The sequence below is a fragment of the Dicentrarchus labrax genome, unplaced genomic scaffold, assembly GCF_905237075.1.
Source record: "Dicentrarchus labrax unplaced genomic scaffold, dlabrax2021, whole genome shotgun sequence".
In the NCBI taxonomy this organism is placed as follows: domain Eukaryota; kingdom Metazoa; phylum Chordata; class Actinopteri; family Moronidae; genus Dicentrarchus; species Dicentrarchus labrax.
The window spans coordinates 5,577,109-5,601,992 of record NW_026136705.1 but is presented as its reverse complement, the minus strand read 5'-3'; the positions used below and the strand labels follow the sequence as shown (position 1 = coordinate 5,601,992).

General features: G+C 38.7%; 5 protein-coding genes across 6 annotated transcripts in view; 4 read left to right on the top strand and 1 right to left on the bottom strand.

Moving 5' to 3' along the window:
• The window catches only part of cblb (Cbl proto-oncogene B, E3 ubiquitin protein ligase), a 69,145-nt gene extending 64,685 nt beyond the window's left edge, over window positions 1-4,460 (bottom strand). Inside the window, exons 1-3 of the mRNA XM_051401506.1 lie at window positions 4,207-4,460; window positions 2,780-2,957; window positions 1,593-1,843 (exon numbers count right to left, since the gene is read on the bottom strand). Coding sequence (XP_051257466.1) covers window positions 1,593-1,843; window positions 2,780-2,947 — 419 coding nt within the window. The 5' untranslated portion in view covers window positions 2,948-2,957; window positions 4,207-4,460. The remainder of the gene's footprint in view (window positions 1-1,592; window positions 1,844-2,779; window positions 2,958-4,206) is intronic.
• A 2,381-nt stretch (window positions 4,461-6,841) lies between these two features.
• LOC127364239 (uncharacterized) lies at window positions 6,842-9,083 on the top strand. The gene is made up of 2 exons (XM_051401632.1): window positions 6,842-7,488; window positions 7,638-9,083. Exon 2 carries the CDS (start codon window positions 7,856-7,858, stop codon window positions 8,522-8,524), a length of 669 nt encoding a protein of 222 aa, XP_051257592.1. The 5' UTR covers window positions 6,842-7,488; window positions 7,638-7,855; the 3' UTR covers window positions 8,525-9,083.
• A 3,688-nt stretch (window positions 9,084-12,771) lies between these two features.
• Window positions 12,772-16,152, top strand: LOC127364216 (trichohyalin-like). Of its 2 annotated transcripts, none has more exons than XM_051401601.1 (3): window positions 12,772-12,950; window positions 13,418-13,623; window positions 14,477-16,152. In XM_051401601.1, exon 3 carries the CDS (start codon window positions 14,510-14,512, stop codon window positions 15,950-15,952), a length of 1,443 nt encoding a protein of 480 aa, XP_051257561.1. In that variant the 5' UTR covers window positions 12,772-12,950; window positions 13,418-13,623; window positions 14,477-14,509; the 3' UTR covers window positions 15,953-16,152. The 2 variants fall into 2 exon arrangements, with proteins under 2 accessions (XP_051257561.1, XP_051257560.1); XM_051401600.1 differs by having other exon boundaries at window positions 13,415-13,623.
• Window positions 15,942-21,076, top strand: LOC127364174 (myosin-11-like). Its single transcript, XM_051401453.1, has 2 exons — window positions 15,942-16,370; window positions 18,071-21,076. Exons 1-2 carry the CDS (start codon window positions 15,942-15,944, stop codon window positions 21,074-21,076), a joined length of 3,435 nt encoding a protein of 1,144 aa, XP_051257413.1.
• Window positions 21,074-22,964, top strand: LOC127364208 (calponin homology domain-containing protein DDB_G0272472-like). The gene has a single exon (XM_051401582.1). It carries the CDS (start codon window positions 21,097-21,099, stop codon window positions 22,645-22,647), a length of 1,551 nt encoding a protein of 516 aa, XP_051257542.1. The 5' UTR covers window positions 21,074-21,096; the 3' UTR covers window positions 22,648-22,964.
• The last annotated feature ends 1,920 nt before the right edge of the window (window positions 22,965-24,884 follow it).

Here is a 24,884-nt window from a genome sequence, read left to right as displayed (position 1 = left end):
CTGACACGTCATGATCGCAGTGAGCTGATTTAAGTGAAGACGACATGCCAGGAGGTTACAGGCCGCAAACCAAATCTGCGTCTGATATGTCGCAGCTTTTGCAAATTGGACTGTGGAGAGGACGGAACTGCGGGCTGTCCTTCCCGTAACCCTGGTGAATTAGGCAAACCTTTCACTTCGGATCGCCATCATCATCATCACTGTCATCACGGCACCTCTGCTGTCAATGCTAAGGTATTAATAACTATCATAATGGTGACACGGCTGGGATCAACACAGTACATTGTTGGATTATATTACATGTAATCATTTTCTAACTCACTATCACCACTGTTTCAGTTCTAAAACTGACAGATAAGCGCTGATGTAACTGATGCAATGGAAGGTTGATTCACACCGTCTCTGAGACAAAATGTAGTTTATTAAGTTGTGAAATGAAACATTCACAAAAACACATTTCCCATAAGCAACGTATGAAAACAAAATAAAAACTCTAATGGAAACTGCAGTTTGAAACTTAAACTCTGTTGTCTTGCCTCTGTGACCATGTTTGTCACTGAGTGAGAAAGCAAGCACAGTGATGCCGGAACACAACTCACATCCTGTCTCTTATAATATTCTGAAAGGGCAGGAAAAGCAGAGGGCCCAGAAAAGTTACTAAAATGAATAGCTGTGGATTTGGGGATGGGCCCAAAGAGAATACATATGTACACAGCCACGGAACTAGGGGGCCTGAACATAGCATCCCCTCAGAATTGCTGCCACTAAGAACAGGGTTTCTGGAGGTTTCAGCGGGTTCAATTTAAGACCTATTTTATATCCACACTGGCAAAAAACTACTAAGGATATGAAGGAAAATTGTTTTTGGTTCCATGTTAGTTTGTTTTGTAGTTTTTGTGACTGAAGAATGCAAATTTAACGTAAGTAACGTTAACAATCTATTTTTAAGACCTGTTAAAATCCTATAGAAGACATTTTAAAGGTGCAGTAGGTAAATTTCATAAAAAAATATTTTGTCCTGACAGCAGTACATGAGACAAATAATCTGTTCCTGGCTTGTTCTGAAAGATATAAACATACTTGAATGGAATGAGACTCAACAATCAACTATCTTTCGTGGCTCTGATTGGCTGTTTTCATTCAGGCCCGGTGGATTCTTGCAAATATTAGGAAAGCTACAAGGAGTCAGAGGAACCAGATTCTTTCATAGATTATCTGTCTCATGTACTACTGTCAGGATATAGTGAACATTTCAGCAACTGTAACTACAATCAGTTTTATAAAAATGACCTACTGCAGCTTTAAGGTCTAAAATTCAGATTATTGGATTTTAGACTTTGTAAGACTCTGTAGACACCCTGAAGAATACTTTTACTGCTTAAATCAACAACAAAACTGCTGTCAGACTGTCTTTTTAACTCTTGCCCATAGTTCCTGGGAAGCGTCACAGCATCTGCATCGCTTTGAACGTGGTTTTCCAGTGAAAGGTCAAGGCAGGTCAAGACAATTACCCTCTGTACTCCATGAGCACAGTCATTGTCACCTCACACGCCTCCATAAAATAAAAAACAAAACAACTAAAGGTTTCTTACCTGTCCTGTGACTGCTCCTCATACATTCTCTCCTTTCCCTCTTTGAAGAGCCGGATGGCCCGTTTGGATTTCTTCATAAGGCTATCGATGTAGATTTTAAAGTACTCGTTCTCACTGAGCTGTGTGAGTCTCTGGTTCTCCTCATATTTGCCCAGTATAAGCCGCAGGTGCTGGTAGGCATCGGGTAAGATATCCAGAATATATGGTGGACTGTTTTTCAGCTGGAGTCTGGGATTTTGGCAGAGGCGAACCTGTGGCAAAGACAGTGGTGCCAGAATGAGTTTCGAAGTTGGGGATGGGGGTAGGTGGGGGGCATTCAGCTTTGGATGATGTAACACGCTACAACTTAAATATGGTGAGAAATCAGTGGGTGTCAGTTTAGCCAGGAAAGTCATCCATCCTCTGGAGGCCCTCGGACTAGTTTGTGCTTGTGGCTTTCCTAGAGGTCACACTAGCTCTCTGGTCTCACTGCAATGAAATGGCTACTATGGGGACTGACATCATCACAGATAAATATAATCAGACTCATTTGATCCACAAGAGTTTCAGTTGTCTAGCCATACCCAATTAATGCAGTTCCCATACCGTTTATGGACCCCAGTATGCAGACATTTTTAAATACAGCACGCAAGAAAAACACATAAAACTGCATGGGATTAGCATAAAGCGGTCTGTAAAGTGTAAAGGGGAGACTCTTCAGTCAGAGGTGATTCCTTGAATGATCCCTTTCAAAACAGCCATGCCAGTTTTCCCATCAGCAAAATTTTACCTAACTTTGGAGCGTAATTTAGCCCCCTACATGCTAGCATGACATGGTTGACAGTGGATGCCTTAAGTCTTCAGCACAGAGTTGAAAAGGTCACCATAACACCTTGTCGTCCCTCTATTCAGTCGCGTTTACCTGGCGGGCGGCTGTGGCTCGGAGGTAAAGCGGGTTGTGCAGTAATCGGAAGGTTGTTGGTTCGATCCCCAGCTCCTCTTGCTGCACATAGAAGTATCCCTGAGCAAGATACTGAACCCCAAATTGCTCCCTGTGCACTGGTGTGTGAATGTGAATGAGATGTGCAAAATATGACCAGGAAACAATTGTGCATCCCATTAGCATTAGCTCCACCTCTCCATGCGCGTCTAGAGTAACGACCTCCTACAACCATCTGGCAGACAGGCCTGACGGGTTTAGCACTTACAACTTTATCCATCAGTTTCCAGGTTTTCTCCACAGTCCGCCGGTCAGCCACCGCCTGTTTCGGTGGCCCTACAGCATCGTGGATGGCATCGATGAAGCCTAAAATCCGACCCTTATTTCGGTTTGGTCCACGTCCGCCAGGGTTTCGGCCACTCAGAGCGGTCGCCATTTCCTATACACTAAGGCCAAAAAAGAATGAGTGCAGTCAGTGATTTTCTGTCAGTTACATGGTAAATAATACATGCATCATATGTTTAGAGCAGTGGCTCTCAACATGGGGTTCAGGATTCCCAGGAGTCCTGGAGGGGATGCCCAGAAAAACAGGGAATATTTGAATTTCACTATTATTTCTTTGAGCAGAGGTTATCCCAATGAGAGAATGTAAAAGAATGACTCTTGTATTCATAGGTCACTGTTTCACTGTTTATGTGCCAATCTACATATAGTCAGTTATGGAATCGGGGTAATCTAGAAAAATATTCATTTAATCATAGGCGATCACATATATCAATATAAAAGCCACCAAACAAAGATATTTGAACGTAAAAACATTACGTTACTGTGCCACATTACATGTCTTTTTTATTCAACTTAAGCCATCTACAATATGGCCACAACAGATCAATACATTATATTTGTTCATTTTCCGTCCGTGTTTTCAGACAGAACAGAACTCTCACATTGAGAAAAACAGAGCTGGATCTTTTTGGTTCGTTAACAAAACTAGGCCTACGATCTCATCACTGTTTCTCCCTTCAGTACTGTTCAACAGAAACCTGAAAGGTCTCCTTTGACTGATGCTGAACAGGCTTGTTTGTGAAGGGGGCTCAAGGACCATGAGGTCTCTGAAGCTGTCCAGAGGGCCCCCAGTGGAATACTTCAGTGTTATTATATTTACAAGAGCTTATGAGAGATGAGAGATGTGGCAGTATTCCCATTAGAAGTGTCATCCTCCTTCATCTACACAGTTAAAATGCTTTAACACAGGTTTGGCTTCATTGTTGTGTTCACAGGTCTTCTTGGTCCTGAACATGGCAGTTTAACCACTGCCTTTACGCACGCTAATGGCCACTGATGATCCTGTCATTTACTCATGAATAATTCATGACTTAACTGCAAAACTGTAGCCAGATTGCACAAATCCAACTGCTTATACTCAATGTGTTTATCAGTTGGGTGTTTTTATTGATTGTTAGTTTACAATGCTTATACCGTGTGGAACTCTGCTGTTGTTCAGAGTTTTGCTCTTATTAAAGAACCATCCTAGAAGCATACATTTTGTTTCCTGTGGGTTGATTTCATAAGAGACTCTGCCTGAGCAGCAACTCGCACAAGCCTGTGAAGCCCAGAACAACAGATCCCCGTACAGCCTCTGTTTTCAACACACACGGATCGATCAAAAAACAACAACACAAAGTCCTAACTTACCAACCCGCCTGGGAATGTCTGCTGGGATCCCCGCTGAACTCGGTCCACATCCAGCGCACAGAAATCAAGGAGTGTCCAAGTGTCCGGAGGAAGAGAGTGGCACAAAGTGTCCAGCGCGTTGAATCCCGTCCCCTCACTGCAGAGCGTCCATATTCCACAGCCGCCCGATAAAAGCTGTCCCCAGCTGCTGGCGGAGGAGTTAGACAAACGGAGCAGGGAGGTCTGTACACTATGTTTTGTACGGCGACATCAGTGGAAAGTTAGCTGTTATATAAAACGCCACATCCGGTTGCGCATTTCAAAATAAAGCCTCCGCTGATAAACATTTATACATTACATTAAATTAGCATTTTTCAAGTATAACCTCTGCTTTTATTGAACTTCGTCGTGTTCATTAAGTGTTCAGGTTAATTGTGCTGTTCTAATCTCCCCAGCATTTCTCTGTTCCACCTAATAGTGGTGCGTTTCTTTCCTTTAAGGCTGCATCAGGGCACTTTTAGAAAGATAGCTTTTTGTCATTATTGCTGAAACTTTCACTATGTCCTGACAGTTTTACATGAGACAGATAATCAGTGAAAAGATCAGGTTCCCCTGGCTCATTCTTAATGGTATTTGCTAGAATCAGGCCTAAACGAAAGCAACCAATCAGAGCCAAGGAAAATAGAAAAACGCTTTTGGTTTAAAGCTTGAAGATAGCTGGTTGTTCTCATTCCCAGAGGTCCAAAGCGTCTGTATTTGACCCCCTGGGAATGTCTTTCTTACCTCTGATTGGCTATTTTCGCCCATATATTAATATCTCTATATAATATATTTTATAAAAATGACCTACTGCAGCTTTAATTTGAAGGACACCCGGTTACTTCCTGTTGTGTCTGTCTGTGCGCTGTCTGGCTTGATGCAGCTGTTCCAGCGGTAGGAGGGTCAATGGGAGTATGAAGCAATATTTTCCAGGAACCGACCAACGCAATGACAGCAACGACCAGCCCGGTACCCATTGGTGCTCTGTGAGGCTGTCACTGACATCAAGCTGGACAGACTGAGGAAGAGGAGCGACCTCCGGTCCCAACTCTCAACATAATAGTCTTTTTGATGGCCCCCAGGGGACAAAGGGAGGAGGGGAACTTTTTAATTATTCTAAAATACATAATGTTTTATGTATTTTTGTTGTTTTCTGACCTTAAGACATTACATGCATACATGAAACCCATGAATATAATAATAATATATTATAATATAATTAAGCAATGTCTTTTGCACTTTGATCTAATTCCTATTTGAAACCTTCACGAAAACACTGAAAAAATAGGATTTAGCATATAACCACTCTTACACTACACTTCACCATCATGGAATATAATTATTAAAATCCTTCACTTATCTTATTTTTTGTATTATTGCCCCTTTTTCCAACTTAGACATAAAATACATGTTCTACTCGGAAATTAATAACATGTTTGTTAAAATACACATTCCACTCAGTCCTGTTACCCTGACATCCCCCCTCTAAAAAGTTGGGGTATTTTATAAGTAACTTGATCAACAAGAAGTAGCATCATTTGAGTCTTCTGAAGACCATGGGCAGACCAAAAGTAACTTCTCTCACTGCATTGTCTATCTGCCTATCTTTGGACATATTGTCATGTCAACATATTGTCCATATTGGATATATTGTCCTGTACTTCTTCAATGTCATCATCTTTTTATATATTTTTTAAGATAGTTTTGGTAGATTTAGCATTAATACCATGTGGCTACATTTCATGGAATTTTCTACAAAGATGCTAAAACCTCAGTCCTGTTACCAAAAATGCAAATCTTCTATTTATAGACCTTGTAAAAATAAATAAAATGGCCTGGGATTGTCAGTTACATATTCCAATTGGTTAAACGTTTGTTATTAAATGAAATTTAATTCTGAAAAGTTACAACATGCAAATTGTCACATATTTCGACCTCTGGACACATTCTGTAGACGCCAGTGGCCCAGGGATAAGCACAATCTTTTTTACACAATTTCAAATGGTACATTATTTTTAAACCATCTACACATTGCACATATATGCACATTTACTATTTACATACCAAATGTGTCATTAAACCTGCAGTAGGTAATAATAAATAATAATATTTCTATTTTTTTATATTTGCTGAAACTTTCACTATATCGGACACCTGTGTTTACCTTATTCATGTCGAAATTGCTGCCTGGCTACAGACATGTGGTCTGTGCTAACAATAGGAAGAGTACTTTGAAAGTTATTTGTTGGTATGGTAATCTGGACATTAAAACTGCAGTTGTGATATTTGCTAAAAGTTTCACTATATCCTGACAGTAGTGCATGAGGCAGGTAATCAGGTTCCTCTGGCTTGTTCTAGTGCTGAGAAAGATTGTTGAGTCTTATTCAACAATCAACTTCAAGCTTCCAACCCAAATTGTCTTTCTGTCTTTCTTGGCTCTGATTGGTTGTTTTCATCCAGGCCCGGTCGATTCTTACAAATGTCAGTAGGAGGAGGAACCAGATTATTATTTCTTTTTACAGATGATCTTTTCTTATGTATTGTCAAAATAACCCCTTTTTTTTCAAAAGTTACCTACTGCAGCTTTGAAAACACTACTAATACATCTGTATTTGGGGGGTTTTACATACCACATACAAATATGTGGCCTCGCATTTTTGTATACATTTTATTTACAGGACTTGCATTGATGTTGATGATGAACCCCACTTCCAACTGCACGGTGTGTTTGTTTCCCATCACATCCTAAAATGCAGACAGTTTGTACTTTTATTTTGGAGGTAAACTGGCCTTACTTCCTGTGTAGTTGTTGCTTCGTGCGGTTTCTTGACACGGCCGCACAGGAGAGGGACAGGAGAAGGGCCGCTCCCAACGAAAAAACGTTTCTCATCTCACTGTGAACAATCGGGCAGTGTTGTACCGGAAAGAGCCGTGTGGGTGTCAGAAAAATGTACAGTAGACAGGAAACAATTATTTCTACAGTTATTAAACAGTAATTACAACAAAAGACTAAACCAGTCATAAAGTTTAGAAAAATACATACATATACTATCAAAATTATAAAATGACTACAATAACTATAATTGCCATAATAATTATGTAAAACTGTTGAGCTTCACAGACACATTTTAGACCCTATATCAGTCATTTTACAGCCATTTTATAATAATACACACACACAAAATAAAGAAATTAGAGTTTCTTAAGTACTTTTCCTTTCTCAGCACAGGAACTGATGAAAGTTCAAAATGATGAAACATGAATGTAAGTGGATCATCTTCTTATTCTCCTCTTGGCATTACTTTCTTCTCTTATTATCATTTTTCATTTAAGAACAGATTTATCACCCGTCACTCTTAAAAAACAAAGAAAATGTACATACAGTAGTACATAGTGTGTATACTTATAACCAGGATAAATAAGGCCAGTGGTCCCGACGACGTCAACCTGAGGGTCCTGAAGGTGTGCGCAGAGCAACTGGCAGGTGTGTTCAAGCATCTTTTTGACCTCTCCCTGAGGTCGAATAAGGTGCTGAAGATCTTGAAGACTTCCTGCATTGTTCCTGTTCCCCAAAAAAGGAAGACCCAGCACTCTCAATGACTTCAGGCCTGTAGCCTTAACGTCACATGTTATGAAGACCTTTAAGGGACTAGTTCTGCAGCACCTCAGACCCTTGGTATGTGACTGCCTGGACCCTCTGCAGTTTGCGTACCAGGCAGACAGTTGCTTTACGGGAGAGAGGGGAGAAATGGTGGACACCTACAAGTTCCTGGGGGTGACACTCAACAACAAACTGGACTGGACGGATCACACTGAGGCCCTCTACAGGAAAGGACAGATCAGGCTGTTCTTTCTGAGGAGGCTCAGGTCATTCAACGTGTGCACTCAGCTACTACAGATGTTCTACCAGTCTGTGGTGGCCAGTGTCCTCTTCTTTGCGGTGGTCTGTTGGGGGGGAGGCATCTGCACTGGGTGTGCCAACAAGCTGAGCAAGCTGGTGAGGAAGGCCAGCTCGGTGGTGGGGATGGAGCTGGACAGTGTGGAGGCTGTGACTGAAAAGAGGATGAGAGGGAAGCTGAAAGCCATCATGGACAACCCCTCTCATCCTCTCTACACTGAGCTCAGGCAGCTCAGGAGCACTTTCAGCTACAGACTGACCCAGCCCCGAGCCTCAAAGCGGTTTGGAGGCTCGTTTGTACCATCAGCCATCAGACTCCACAACGCCACAGCACCCAGTACCTCCAACCCCCGCAGACAAAGACTGGTTTTAATTCAACCTAACCTATATTATTTATCTTAAATTGCACATGTACAGTTTAGTTTCCTTTTAGTCAAGCTGCTTAAAATATTTTGCATTGCATTTATATTTTCTATAATATTTTGTAATATTCTTATTGTGATACTATTGTATGTACACTGTACTCTTTTTATTGTACTATATTCCCCAATGCTGCTGTGTGTAACTTGAATTTCTCCTACGAGGGAATTAATACAGGTATATCTTACCTTATCTTATCTTATCTCAGCACACTGCAGTGTCAGTCGGTCAATCAGTGATGTTCCAAAGCTTCGAGACTCTGCTGTGAGTTTGTACTGGAGCCTGAAGAACCGTTTTCAAAGAAACTGCTGAATGATGACCGCGAAGAAAACTTTAAAAAATAATTTTTAACTATTTTGTTGTAAGCTTTTTGTCACATAATAGTAGGGTAAACACAGATGTTACCAGTGATACTAATTAAGGTATTGCTATTGCGCATGTTGGCTCACTGGAAAGGCTCTGCTACATTAAATGGAATGGAACCTTAAAGGTCCAGTGTGTAACATTTAGGAGGATCTATTGGCAGAAACTGAATACAATATTCATAGGTATGTTTTCATTAGTGTATAATCACCTGAAATGAAGAATCGTTGTTGTGTTGTTGTGTTTGTGTTGTCTGAAAATAAACAGTTTTTTGTGCGTTTACAGCCACCATCGTTTTTTCCTACATACAGTAAATATAATTCAAATATAATAATAAAATTAATGATCTCTTTGTTTTTACTTGTTTTTGGCAGTAAAAGTTAAATATCCACATTGACCAAAAAGTAAACATCCATATTGACCAACCACCCCCCTGTATCTACATGAAATGGTTTGGTCCTACCTTAGCACACTTATCAGTGAGGGTGTTTATTGCAGTCAGTAGATGGCCAGAACTACAGTGATCACAATGTTAACTAGTAAATCAAAATCTGGTTTTCAAAAAAGGAAAGAGAGAAAAGAGAGAGAGGAAAGACAAAGGAAAGGATGTCAATCTGTAACCCAGTGTTTCACCAAGAAAGGTGGTACCCTATAGTCTGTGAGTGGTATTAACCTGTTGGCTTAATGTCCATAGTGAAATAAGATACAGCTACAGACTAGTGTTAGTCTACATTTAATCACCATTTAATCAGTTCAGGGAAACGTTTAGCAACATATTCATATTAAATCATTGTCCCTGCCCCTTTTAGCAGACTTAACAACAGATGAGTCAGCAGCACCCCAGTCTCCCCATCACTGTACCCCTCCCCGTCCCAGTGAAGAAGCTGAGCAACATTGTGTTCAATGACAGGCCAGTTAGCATCATTGCAGGGAGTCTGTGGGGATTTCTCTGTCTCTCTTGCTCTTTTTACCATTACAAAAAGAAAATGAAATATTTATTAATGACAGAAATTCAAACACATTAATAACAATTATTTTCTCACATAATGATCATTATGAAATAAAATATAAAAAAACAACAACCTACTGTCTGTACTGGATGCTGGACAATAATAATAATAATAATAATTAATAATACATTTCGTTAAGAGAATTTTCCATTTTGAAATTTTACAATAAAAATACATTGAGACTGTAAAAGATGGCCTTTAGCACATTTTTTATGGTTGCTTTTAATCTTGCATCAAATAGTGAACTGCATACTGTATGCAGACTGCATGCATGTACAAATCACCAGCAGTAAATATTGTGCTAGTACTAGTATTGAACTACAAGAAGCAAGACAGTTGCAAGCCTTTAATTAGAGTTATGTAAAGCTTTTGATGGGACAGTTAGGTCCTAGAGATGTGGTGACAACAGCTGCGCAGAGGGGGCCCAATTTGATTTTTTTGTCATGGGGCCCAAAATTCCTGGCGGCGCCCCTGGTCATTAATAACACCTGTGTTTACCTTATTTCATGTCACAATTGCTGCCTGGCTCCACGTGTCTGTGCTAACAATAGGAAGAATACTTTGAAAGTTATTTGTTGGTATGGTAATCTTGACATTAAAACTACAGTTGTCATATTGTTGTGTCAGTGTGTTAATTTTAGTTTTAGTTTAGTTAAATGTTCATGTTTAGTGTTTCATGTTTAGTCCTTCCTGTTTTATTTTGTACTCACTGTTTCCCTCACATTTCAGACCCTGACTTTCTCCCTTTGTGTGATTTTCCCTCCTTTGTAATTGTCTGCCCCGCCCCTGATTGTTTTCACTAACACCTGGAGAAATAGTCCTTGTCTCCCTTTGTCTTGATCAGTTTGTGAAAAGTATTGTCATGTGTTCCAGCCAGAGTTCCAGAGTTTTTTCATGTTTTGATTAAGGTTTGTGTGAGCTTTTGTTTTGCACTTTTTTCCTTCCTTGAGAGCGCCTTTTGTTCGACAATTAATACCCCTTTTGTACATCTTCGTCAGTCCCTGAGTCATGCATTTGAATCCACCAGAATTGTGTCTGAGGTTGTACTACATAAAACAGATTATCTGTGACAAAATCTGGTTCCTCTGGCTCCTCCTAGTGCTCCTGATGGTATTTACAAGAATCCACCGGGCCTGAACCAAAGTGACCAATTAGAGCCATAAAGATAGTTGATTCTTGAGTCTCATTCCCAAGTTGTCAACCTCCAACCCAACGTTTCTTTATATCTTTCTGGGCTCTGCAAAAAAATAAATAATAATACAGATAGAGAATTGTATAAAAAGTTCCTGACAACATCATAAAAACTCATCTCTGATGTAATATTCAAAGAGAATATCGAAATATTGTTTTATGCAAACTTCCTGCAGTTAAAACAACCAAAAAGCGAACACTGCAATGAGAAAACGTATCTATGATGCATTATTTACAGGAAATAATCAGCTCAAAATTCATCGAAATGACTGGTTTTACACAAACTTCCGGCCGTTATTGTGTTCACTTATTGGTATGTCTTTGAATTGTGGGAGCAAAAACACAGTCAAGAGGAAAACATAAAAAGCACATAGGGAGAGGGATCCCCCCTGGGATTTTCTTTCATGACAAAATAAAAACTCATTCCAGTGCAAAATTTATTAACTATATCACATTTGATGGTATGTGTTAAGAATGACATTTGCCCAGCAGAGGGCGGTGCACACCAGTAGAATATAAAATTGTTTGCAAATGTAGTTTAAAGGTTTAATTCATAGATGGTGGCTGTATTCATTGATCATTTTGATATAGAATTCAGATTAATTTAATTTAATTCTTTAAATGATGATTGAGCTGTTCACCCAAGAGCTGACAGTTAAACTGGGCTGTAAATTGATAGTTTGCAGTTAAATGAAGCAGAAATAAGTGGAAGTGGGGTTAAAGTTAATCTGAGCCCATTTATCTTAGGAAATAATGTCAGGTTAACTCTATGTAGAATCACCTAAAAGACCAAATCAAATAGTGCACTTTACTGACATGTTAGTTATATGGATATTATAAAATATATTTAAAAAATATATAACAATGTAATGAGATCGTCACACCTTCAAAACCCTAAAAGGAAGGACACTAAACCATTTACCATTTTTAACTTGACATCTAGGTCATGTTTGTCTGAATCTTTATAAACTGTGTGCAGTTACGAACATGTTTGCTGTTTCTCTGAAGTTTGCCTTTCACAGAACTCTTATTTCCAAATACAGAACCAAAAGTGTGAGATTCAGTTTTTCTAGATTTGCCTCATTTTAAGTGCATCCAAGACGGTTGTATGTTTCAGTAAAGTAAGTTTGGAGTAAGTACTTTGGAGTACTGCAGGGGGTATATGGTATTTTTCACTGTTTTAAACAACAACAATCCTCACTGAAACAGAAGCCCATGTTCACTAAGAGCAACTTATCAAAAAGACGCTGTTCAATGCAACTTCAATGCAGTCTTAGTGTTATTACCAGAACTGTTTTGCATGTGTCAGGGTACTTACTTGGCTGAAAACTATTTCAAAGGGGGTACCTTATTAAAAAAGTTGAGAACCACTGTCCTAGCACAGCTTTTTTGTGTATGTATCTATACTCCATGTACCATGTATGAGTATGGGAACCTGTTTATACGTGATTATTCAGTGCTTACGTACACCAGGAGAGCTGAGGGAAACCCTGGCCACCAAGCCACATGGACCCCACCCTTATCAGCTGAGCCCAGACTCACAGAGCAAGATGTTCCACCACCCAAACATCACCTCCCATCCAATCACACACACGCCCACTGGACGTCACATCTATCTGGGAGCCAGACCTGGTGGTAAACAGATGTCTGGTGGGAGGAGATATACAATGTTTTGAAGACAATATTGCCAGCCTGCTTCAGAGCTAAACACCAGACCATCAGCGCTCTCTCAAATGGCTTGTTAAAATGTGCCTTGTCTCCTAGGACTTCTACCTAACATGGTTTATTCTGTGATTTTATACACAACTCAAGACAGGAAGGAAGTTTCCAAGAAGGAAACCGAGGTAAGAAAAAAGAGTAAAGAAGATAAATACTATGAATTTACAATGGTTCAATTTCTGCAATATTTTTTTAAAAAGACCTGTTCTCACATTAAATTGGGTAAATATGTGTGTTGTTGTTTTTTTTTAAATGATTTTTAAAATTGAAAGTGTATATCATTACTACTCTCATGGAGAACATGTGTTTCAAATTTGTAATGTGGAAATACATGAATCATGAGACCATGGTGTTATATGTTAAGCATGCCTGCAGATGTTACTGTGAACTGCCACTATGATTAAAACTACTGCAAGTGCATTTCTCTGCCAGTAATGTACAGTTCTTCTAATAATACAAGTGAAAGAAAAATTGTTAGATTAGGTTTTCACATTTTGTATGCATGATTCAATGAAAACTGGCTGACTACATTTCTGCTCCCTACAAGTCAGATCCCTACAAGAGAAATAACCACCAAATTCATTTGCAGTAGAAACCTACCTGGAGAAGTTCAGTGAGCAGGTCATTGCTGGGTTGAGGACACCCAGAGCCAGAGGCCTAGATCTCACAGAGAACCATTAGCGCAGCTCTTACAGCACAGGAACAAATGAGGGTGCTGTTTCATGTTGTGGAAGAGGAGACATCACAAACCGAAGTTAGCTTCTACCACAGGAGGATCTGAGCCAAGAGCTGATTTAGGTAAGGCAACCCTGTTAAAAATTATACAGTGGTACATGTTTTAAACACCAGCATAGTCTATTGTTAGGAAATGAAAACTGTTACATACTTGGTATGACAAATTAATTTCCCTTTTTACAAATGTGTTACAACCATTGCCACCTCTCAGCCATTGTTCAGCTAGCTGTAGCAGCATGTTTGTTAATTAGTTTGTAGTTTAAAAGCAGCACATTTTATCTATGCGGACTATAGAGACTAATCTAGTACAAGTAACAGAATTCTAACTCCAACAATCTAATCAAAATATAAACTTGGTCCAAAACATAATTTTCTTACCTGAAAATCAGAATTTTGGTTGTAAAATCTGCACACAGCTATGACATTTCACACGTAAGGTTAGGTCAAAAGTGGTCAGACATTGACAACACATGGTTCTTAATAAAGGCTAATCCCTTCTTGGTGAAAGTGGTGCTGTAATAACAATCCCTTTGTTCAACAATCACCGTTCTCCTTATTTTATACAGCACTATTTAATATATATAACTATTACCAGGATACATGGTAAATAAATTCTCATTTTACAACGCAGGGTTAGATAGTGAAATTCAGGTTGTAGGTATATATGTAAGTATATATACATATGCACAAAAATAATATACAGATAAGTCATAAAAAGAATAATAGAATATGCGTTGAACTACTCAACAGTATATAAATTAGTTATCATTAAAGAGAATAAACATGCTGAAAATGTTGTGTTCAATTGTGGTTTTAATTGTGCCACCATCCTGATTCTTTTTGGGCCTGGTTTAACACAATATAAGATGCAGTGGAGCTCAGCGAGTGATATCTGTCTCCATTTCTTGACCAACAGAGCAGAGACAACAGAACTGAACTGAACAGAACAATGGAAAATATGAAGCAATTAGAAGACGAAGAAACAAAAAACATGACAACCATAAAGGAGACAATTAAAAGACAAAGACAACTAACATGTCAAGTAATGGAGGAGATTGAACAACTTTTGGAAGAGACACAAAGACAGAGAGATGAAAATTACCACTTGAAGACAAAGACAGAGCAGCAACAAGAGGACATTGACACGCAGGGATCTCAAAAACATGAGCAGCACTTATTGACAGAAGGACTGAGCCTGCAGATAGAAAATATTGTTGAGAAGCTCAAGGAGAATAAAAATGCTGCCACTCAAGAAAAAATACAACTTCAGAAGATGTGGGCTGAGATATACCAAGAGAGAGAAACTCTGGAAAGAAGACGAAAAGAGATCATCAGTGAGCGGCACAAGTTGGAAATGATTAAGTATGATAAGACAACATCACAAGAAAGTAAGGAACCTGAAGAGGCCATGGAGCGGGAGATAATAGAGAGGCTGGTGGCTGACATGAACAAAAATAAGAAAATACTCCTAGAAGCAAAGCAGGAAAAAGAACATGTGGAGAAAAACATGGCGGACATAAAGCAAGAGTTGAAGAGAAATAGAAAGGATATTTCACACTATAGAGATCAAATTGAGCACATCAAACAAAATGTGACTGTTAATATTAACAAGATGAAGCAAAGGTGGACCAAAATTCAAATGGATGTTCAAATGCAGAAAGCCACAGTCCTAGAGATGGAAAGCAAAGAAAGAGAGAAAGAAGGAAGAGACACATTTGACACTGTGAGGATGAAATTCAGCAGAATCCGAGAAGAGATACAGAAACTTTGGGATGTGCTGGAAGACAGTGAACCACAACTGGAACAGCTAAAGACAGAAAAATCTGACTCTGAAAAGCAAAGACCAGACACAGATGTAAGCATGAAGCTAACAAAGTGGGAAACAGAGATGCAGTGGCAAAAACAAGACATAGAGAACAAGTTGGCACAGGTTCAGTCTGAAAGAGATGACATAGAAAGAACCAAAACTAAAATGCAGATGGAGAGAGAGAACATTGAGAGGGACAGGCAGTCAGCTAAAGCAGAAATGGATGCAATGAAGTGTATGAGGGAGAGCATTGAAAGGCAAAAGCAGGAGCTGGATGACAGGTTACAGAGGACAAAGAGAGAGATGAGAGAGCTGAAAGTCATGAACACTGAGATTGAAATAAAGAAAAATGACCTGGTGAAAATGATAGGAATGAGCAGGAGAAAAAAGGAAGAGATCAGTAAGATGAAGGGTGAGACTGCTGAAGAAGACACAGAGGAAAGACAAGATATGACTAAGGGGCAGAGGTCAAAGCAGAAGCAGGAGGCGGAGGACAGATCTAATGAGCAGAAACGCTGCGACAGCACCAAAGAAATAACACAACCTGAAGAACATCAGTTTGAGGAGGGACAACATGGAGACTAGCAACGAGAACGAAGTGAAAACAAACTTGCAGAGTGTGATTTTCGAAGTAGAAGAAATCAGAAAGAAGCTGCGTAAGGTGAGAGAGGATGCAGATCAAAGAGGGAGAGAAGTTCCTGAAGAAAAGAGTCAAATCAAATGGATGAATTTTCGAGCAAAAAAAAAGCAATGGGAGCTCGACCAACGACTGGAGAAGACCATGAGAGAGAGGGATGAGTTAGAAATCGTGAAGATAAAGATACATGGACAAAGGGAGGAGGTTGAACAGAAACTGGAAGATGCAGCAACTACAATAGTGACTATGGGTGTGATGAAAGCTAACATAGAAAAAGCTGCTGCTGAGATTAGCAATATCCGGGAGGAGATGCTCAAAGTCCAGAGGAAGATGGAGGAAAACAAGGAAGAAGTCAAAAAGTTCATGGTAAGTAAATCTTTTGTTAACAACCTGGTATCATGCCAAAGCATTTAATACACACACTGGTCCACCGTGGCAATGACATGTTTTCAGCACGTGCTCATTCTGCAGTCAAGTTAGCAATAATAAATCTGCATCATTCAGTTACATTTTCAAACTGAAGCTTGCTGAGATCACAATGTTGTTAGTTGTTAGTTTTGGGGATTCCTCCAATAATTCAATTCAATTCAATTCAGTTCAATTCAATTTTATTTGTATAGCGCCAATTCATAACAGAAGTTAACGCAGGACACTTTTCAAATAGAGCAGGTCTAGACCGAACTCCTTATAATATTATTTACAGAGACCCAACAGTACCACCATGAGCAAGCACTTGGCGACAAGGGCAAGGAAAAACTGCCTGTTAAAAGGCAGAAACCTAGGACAGATCCTCCGGCTCTAGGTGGGTGGTCGTCTGTTTCAACCAGTTGGGGTGGCTAGTATCCAAAGAAATGGTATCAGAACATCTCTTTATACTGCACCTTTATACCATTAACATATGTAAAGATGGACGACATGACAGCTCTCCAAAAGTGAAGCTAAAACATCTTGATCGCCCTCTGGTGTCTGACTGCAGTATAGGTCATAAAGCACACTGCCTCCCTGTTAACAGACGGGACATAGACCTAACTAAAAATGATTTTTTGTCATTTTCGGTAGTTCTTCTCACCCTGATGTATGTTCAAGTGTTCATTTAATAAAACATTTTTTTTAATGCTATTTGACCCCAATCACTACTGCACAGACTCTGGTTCTGAGTGGTGAAAGACGGCAGCAGTAGTATTCAGGATATTTTGGCTTTATTTTTGTACAGTGGGAGGAAGGAAGGATGTGACATCCATTTGTTTATATGTAGATGCTTCATACACGCGTGTAATTTTCACCTCTAGGTGAGGTAAAACATGACACTGACACGGTATTCTCAGTGCTACATAACAAGTAGAGATTGGGCAGGTTAGACCTATCCCATCAGTAACATTGTTAGTTGCTTTTCCTGTTATGACATGTCAGTCAAGTTTGAAGTATTGCTGTATAGTACTAAGGCTGTTGTTAAGGTAACTTAGAGTACAGTAAGCCTAGTCTAGTGAGGAATAATGTGAGTCAATATAGCTAACTTTATCTAAGATAGTGGTGCAGGAGTTAATTTTAGTGTACAGGATGGTTTTAATCTGACATGATTTAAAGAAAAAAGCTGGAGATATTCTATATATCCATTATAGTGTTACTTTCAATAATCCCATGAAAAGACCCAAAGCAACAATTTGTTTATCTAACTCTCAATACTGGCTCCTACTGAAGACATAAGTCTTTGAAAACATCTAAAAAGAATTGTTTTTAAAGCTCAGTAATTACCAAAAACAGTGGGACAATGTAGTTTTTTTAGCAAATGTTACTCAAACAGGAGGAAACAGTTCAACTGTAATAAAGGAACATTTCACCCAGTGTGGCTCATCAACGTTTTAATAGTTTTTGGACAACAATGGAGCTCTTTGGCACAAAGGAAAAAGATAAATCAGGCTTTGATACACACAACACTTAGTTAGTAGATACATTCATTGGTTTGGTTTGATGGTATTAAAAATAGGTAATATCACAAGCCTGATCCTTTGACCTATGTAATATTAACATGAGAAACAGTAAGAAAAACATCTTTCTTTTTTGTAAAGGATAAACTGAATTCCATGAAAGCTTGGGTTAGCAAATGGATAATGACAGAACCTGCAATCAAACAGACTTTCTCAGTGAATACATCTAAGTTTCAAGAACCCCAGAAAGAAACACACAAAGACACCCTCAAAGATCCAACACCGGGAATTGTAACAGACCAAGAAGGAGCAGAAGATGAAATTACAAAAGATGCCATGTCTTTGCAACAATCTATAACATCTGAAGACCAGCATCAAAGTGACAAAATAAAAGACGAGGAGCATATGCATCCAGAACACAAACAGAAACAGGAATGCCATTTTTTTGCAGTGGACATTGAGGAAGAGCAAAATGTTTTCTTACAGGTGCAAACTGAAATACATGAAGAAATATTAATGGATGAGAATCAGACAGAGTTAGCAATACATTTAAGAGAAAAGGCCAAAGTGGAAAAGCAGATATTAAAACTTAAGGAGACAGAGGAGAAAATAAAGGAGCAAATGGAGTACGCCTTGGAGGACATGCAGGAAAGAAATGAAGAGATTAAAAGGCTCGTTATGGAAATAAATAACCTACAGAGCCAGAGACCAGAGACTGGTGGAAAGGTGGAGGAAGGAGTGACAGGACTGCTGAAAGAAACAGAACAAAAATACATTTTGAGGGTAAACACAAATGTTTTTAAACATGAAATATTTAAATATATAGTGGAAAAAGAGGAGAATGGCAGTGAGTTGAAGCAAGAGGTAACTGATGAGTCTGACTTGATGAGAATGGAATTTGAGGAGCAAAAGCAAAGCCAGGAGATTGATGAAGGTTGTTATAAAAAGGACCCAGGGAGTGATGATATACAAAGACTTAGGGCAGAGATTTATAAAACACAAGAAATCATAAGATTAGTCGTACTAGAACTTGAAAACCAAGCTGAAGAAAGTAACATCAACAAAGATCATAAGGAAGAAGATGGTGAAGTTCAACGATTGCTAGAAGACATTAAACAATTTCAAGAGCTTTTAAAAATGGTAAAAACTGCAATGATGCAAAGTGAAATGGATCTGAAAGAAGAAATGAACAACATGAAATGGATGAAAATTGGTGCGAAAAAACAGAGAAGAGAACTGAATCAGAGGTTTGAAAAAACTTTGAGAGAGAGAGACGAATTAGATATTTTAAGAATAAAACTGCAGAAACTAACCGAAATGACTGAGCAGAAGCTGGACAAAATGGCAAAAGTTAAGAAAACCATGGAGAAAATGGCTGTTAAGACTAGAATGAAAAGTGAAGACGTGGAGATTACTATAAAGCAGACCAAAGTAAAACAGAGACAGGTAGAGGACCTGAGCTGTAAGATTGAGGCGACAAAACAAGCACTGGAAAACAGCTATCTTTTCTTATCCCAGGAAAGAGCTGGCTTTGAAAAATTCAAGGCTGAAATCAGGCAACTAAAGGACAGAAAATCTGCCCTGGAAAATACTGAGAGACAGAATGGAAACATAAGGAAACATTTCAGAGATGAAACAGATACAGAAAGAGACCAAATGGGCAAAGAAATTGAGGGAATGGAAAATGAAATCTTCAGACTCAGATCAGAAAATGAGAAACTGGAGGAGAACATAAAAATGATAAAGGACAGTTTGGATCAGAAAAATGGAGAAATTGAACAACTGAAAAGGGCAATAAGTCAGCTAGTGAAACAGAAGACGGAAAGAAAAGAGATTGAGATTCAAGTAGAGAGCGAGAATGTGAGAGTAGCAAGACAACAAGCTGAGGCAGAAATACATGAGATGAACTATTTAAGGGAGAATACTGAAAGACAGAAATGGGAGCTTGATGACAAAGTGCACATGACCAAAAAAGAGTTAAGAGAAATGGAGCTGCTGAAGTTAGAGCTGGAAATAAAGAAAAAAGAAAATGAACAGATGTTCAGAAAAAGTATGAGAAAAAAGCAGGAGTGTGAAACAATGTGGAATGAAATACAAAGAGAGAAGAAAATACTGAGGAGGGATACCAAAAAGATAAGAAATGAATTAGACCAAAGACTGGAGAAAATCACGAAAGAGAGGGATGAGTTAGAAGTATTGAGGATAAAACTGCAGCGACAGAAGACAGAGCTGGCTGATGAGAAGCAAAGTATCAAAGACAGGGCTGTCCGAAGAGAACATGAAAAACAAAGTCTGGAAAAAAAGGAAGTGGAAAGCATCAGAGGGAAAGCTGAAATGGTAAACCAAAGCTCAAAAGTCACCAATTCAATTACTGACCTTGAAAACATGAGTCAAAAAATGCATGTATATTTAGAAATAATTAGGGGGGAAATGGGAATTCTGGAAAATGTAAATGCTCAGTTGGAGAAACAAGTAGAAGGGCTCAAAGCATTGCAAGCTGAGAACAGGACCGTAAGAGACAAAATGAGCAGAGTAAAATCTCAGATAAAGATGGACTTGGAAAAAATGACTATACAAGTGAAAGCAGAGAGGGATGAAATTGTCCACATCAGGGCCGATATCCAAAAACAAAAACAGGAGCTTGAAATCAGACTGGAGAAAATTAAAACCGAAAGAAGAGAGATGGAAGTGTTGAAATCTGAGTTGGAAATCAAAAAAAGAGAAAATCAACAAATGCGAAAAGGCATTCGAAAAGAGCAGGAAGTTAAAAATATGTGGGCTGAGGTCAAAGGAGAAAAAGCTGCCCTCAAGAGGGAGAAACAGAAGTGGGGGAAGGAGCTCGACCAGCGACTGCAAAGGATCATCAAAGAGAGGGATGAACTAGAGATCATGAAACTGAAGCTGCAAATAGAAGAAGGTGAGAGTAAAAGTGGAATGAAAGAGAGGTTTCCAACTCAAACTCAAAAGCACTGGGAAATAATCCAGACATGTATGGAGAGATTTAAATTTATGAAAAAACGCAGTGAAGATTTGAATGGAGCAATTAAAGATGAAAAACAACACATGGAGGCTCAGGCAAAAATCATGACCCAGGCAAAAGAGGAAATGGAAGATCTCCAGATGGAGATTAAAAGAAAAAGGAAATGATTATATGTGCTTTAAAGAACATGCAACAAAAGCAAACACATTTGGACCAAGTGGAGATGAATATAATGGAAAAGAAAAACTCAATAGATAAAGAAAAGGAAAGAATCATAGAAAAATCAGAGGAGTTACTCCTGAGAGAGAAAGAGCTGGAGGATAAAATGAAGTTTCTCAAAGCTGAGGCAATGCTACAACAGAAAGAAAAACAATTTAAGTGTCTGAAGAAAACTGAAAGTGAAAATAAAAAGAAACCAATGCAAACTCAGGTACATAAACCAAAAGAAATAGAGAAGGAAGACCAATCTGGAAAAGAGCCAAAAGAAGAAAAGGTAGATGCGCATTTGATGAGAAACATAGAAGAACAAATACTATCAAAAGATCTGCAGGAAAGACTTGTGTTGCAACTGAATGAACCACTTGAGGAGGACATTAAGGAGAAGAAAGACATATCAAAAACAGAAATACAATTACATGAAAAAACTGAAAATGCACCAAGAAAAAAGAAATTTCAAACTAAAAGGAAACCAGAGCTTGGATGTAAAGAAACAGAGCATGAAAATCCAAACCTGCAGAAAGACAAAGGCTTGAAAAACCTACCTGGAACTGAACTGTTGATAAATAAAGACATGTTTAACTTTGACAAAATGAAAGATGAAAAAGAAATTAAACAGGTAGAACCAGATGAACAAGATGACACAGATATGCTACAAACTAAAGTGATTAAGCAGGCAAAAATAGAAGAACTGAAACCTAAAGAAGAGATAGAAGTGAGAGCAAAGGGTCTGATAAGAATGTCTGATATGGTCAAGGAAAAGGAGCATTTGAAACATCAGTGGAGGCCAAACATTGTACAAAATGAAGATCTTGAACAACTGAAGGCAGAGTTGAAGCAAGAGAGAGCTGATCTGAAACAAATGAATGAGATGATGAATAAAGAGAGACTGGACTTGGAGCTGATGAGATCTGACATCCAGAAACAAAATGAGAAATTAGAAAAGGAGAAACAGGACATAAAAGAGGAAAGAGAGAAATTGGAAATTACAAAGGCTGAGCTAGAAAAGAAGAAAAAATATGCAGACAGTCTGTTTGATGAGATAGACACAGAGAAAGCCAGCATTAAACATCTGACCCTCCAAGTTCAGACAGAAAGAAACAAACTTGAAAATGTCATGAACATGATTGCCTTAAAACAAAAAGAACAAGAACTCAAGGAAGATGAGTTCAAAATACTAAAACAAGATATAGAAACCAGTAAGAACAATGTCCTTACAGAAAGAGGAGAACTGGACGTTTTAAGGAAGGATCTGAACAAGAAGAAAGGAGAGGTTGAAGCGGCGATGAAAAGCATGAGTAGAGAGAGAGAACAACTCAGTAAAATGAAGAATGACAATGAGAAAGACAGAGAAATGATTCTGATTGAAAAGGACAGAATAGAAGTTCAATGCTCTGAACTGAAGATGAGACCAGATGAACTCATGAATGAAATTAAGTCAATACAAACTCTGAGAAGGAAGCTTCAACAGCTTAAAGAAAGGATCACTGAAGACATGAAAAACAAAAGGGACAATTTGTAACAAAGGTCTGAAGATGTGCAAATGCTGTACACTGTATTGGTAGAAAGGGTGGCAGACCTTGATGGAGAAAAAGCAAAAATAATTTCTTACACTGACCTTTTAGAGAGACAAAAGGAATGTCTGAAAGGTATACCATCAGATGTGGTCACCCATAGACAGGGCATGGAAAATCAGTGGAAGCAAGGGTTTGAGTTGGAAAAACAAGATCTTGAAAAACTGAAAGCAGTGCTGAAGCAAGAGAAAGAGGATCTGGATAAAGTGAATGAGATCATGACCAAAGAGAGACTGGAGCTAGAAACCAGTAAGAACAGTGTGCTTACAGAAAGAGGAGAACTGGAAGTTTTGGGGAAGGATCTCCAAAAGAAAAAAGAAGAGGTCGACATTGCCACTAACAGCATCAGTGGAGAGAGAGAACAACTCAGTAAAATGAAGACTGACAATGACAAAGAGAGAGAAATACTTTTGATTGAAAGGGACAGAATAGAAGTTGAAAGGTCTGAGGTGAAAATAAAAGAAGATCAAGTCATGAAGATAATGAAATCAATGGAAACTATGAAAGTGAAGCTTCAGCGGCTGAACAATAGGATCAGTGAAGACATGAAAAACAAAGTGGACAGTTTGCAACAAAACTGTGAAGGTGCGCGAATTCTGTACGCTACATTGGAAAAAAGGTTGCAGCACTTGATGGAGAAAAAGAAAAAATGCCTTATTACACTGAGTTGTTAGAGAGAGAAAAGGAAGGTATTGCAGGTATACTGTCAGATGTGGTCACCCAAAGACAGAACATGGAAAATCAGTGGAAGCAAGGGTTTGAGTTGGAAAAACAAGATCTTGAAAAACTGAAAGCAGTGCTGAAGCAAGAGAGAGAGGATCTGGACAGAGTGAATGAGATCATGAACAAAGAAGGATTGGACTTAGAGCTGATGAGATCTGAAATTCAGGAACAAAGTAAATTATTAGAAAAGGAGAAAAAGGAGATAAAAGAGGGAAGACACAAGTTGGACATCACAAAAGCTGAGCTAGAAAAGAAGAAAGAACATGCAGACAGTCTGTTTGATGAGATAGACACAGAGAAGGCCAACATTAAACATCTGACCCTTCAAGTTCAGACAAAAAGAAACAAACTTGAACGTGTCATGAACATGATTACCTTGAAACAACAAGAACAAGAACTCAAGGAAGATGAGTTAACAAAACGAAAACAAGAACTGGTAATGAGTAAGAACACTGTGCTAAAAGAAAGAGGAGAACTGGATGTTTTGAGGAAGGATCTGAACAAAAAGAAAGAAGAGGTTGAAGCTGCCATGAACAGCATCACTAGAGAGAGAGAACAACTCAGTAAAATGAAGACTGACAATGAGAAAGAGAAAGAAATGATTTTAATTGAAAAGGACAGAATAGAAGGCCAATGCTCTGAACTGAAGATGAGACAAGATCAACTCGTGAATGAAATGAAATCAATACAAACTCTAAGAAGGAAGCTTCAACAGCTTAACGAAAGGATCATTGAAGACATGAAAAACAAAATGGACAATTTGCAACAAAGGTCTGAAGATGTGCAAATGCTGTACACTGTATTGGAAGAAAAGGTGGCAGACCTTGATGGTGAAAAAGAAAAAATGGCTTATTACACTGAGTTGTTAGAGAGAGAAAAGGAAGTTATTGCAGGTATACTGTCAGATGTGGTCACCCAAAGACAGGACATGGAAAATCAGTGTAAGCAAGGGTTTGAGTTGGAAAAACAAGATCTTGAAAAACTGAAAGCAATGCTGAAGCAAGAGAGAGGGGATCTGGATAGAGTGCATGAGATCATGACCAAAGAAAGATTGGACTTAGAGCTGATGAGATCTGAAATTCAGGAACAAAGTAAATTATTAGAAAAGGAGAAAAAGGAGATAAAAGAGGGAAGACACAAGTTGGACAGCACAAAAGCTGAGCTAGAAAAGAAGAAAGAACATGCAGACAGTCTGTTTGATGAGATAGACACAGAGAAGGCCAACATTAAACATCTGACCCTTCAAGTTCAGACAAAAAGAAACCAACTTGAACATGTCATGAACATGATAACCTTAAAACAACAAGAACAAGAACTCAAGGAAGATGAGTTAACAAAACGAAAACAAGAACTGGTAATGAATAAGAACACTGTGCTAACAGAAAGAGGAGAGCTGGATGTTTTGAGGAAGGATCTGAACAAAAAGAAAGAAGAGGTTGAAGCTGCCATGAACAGCATCACT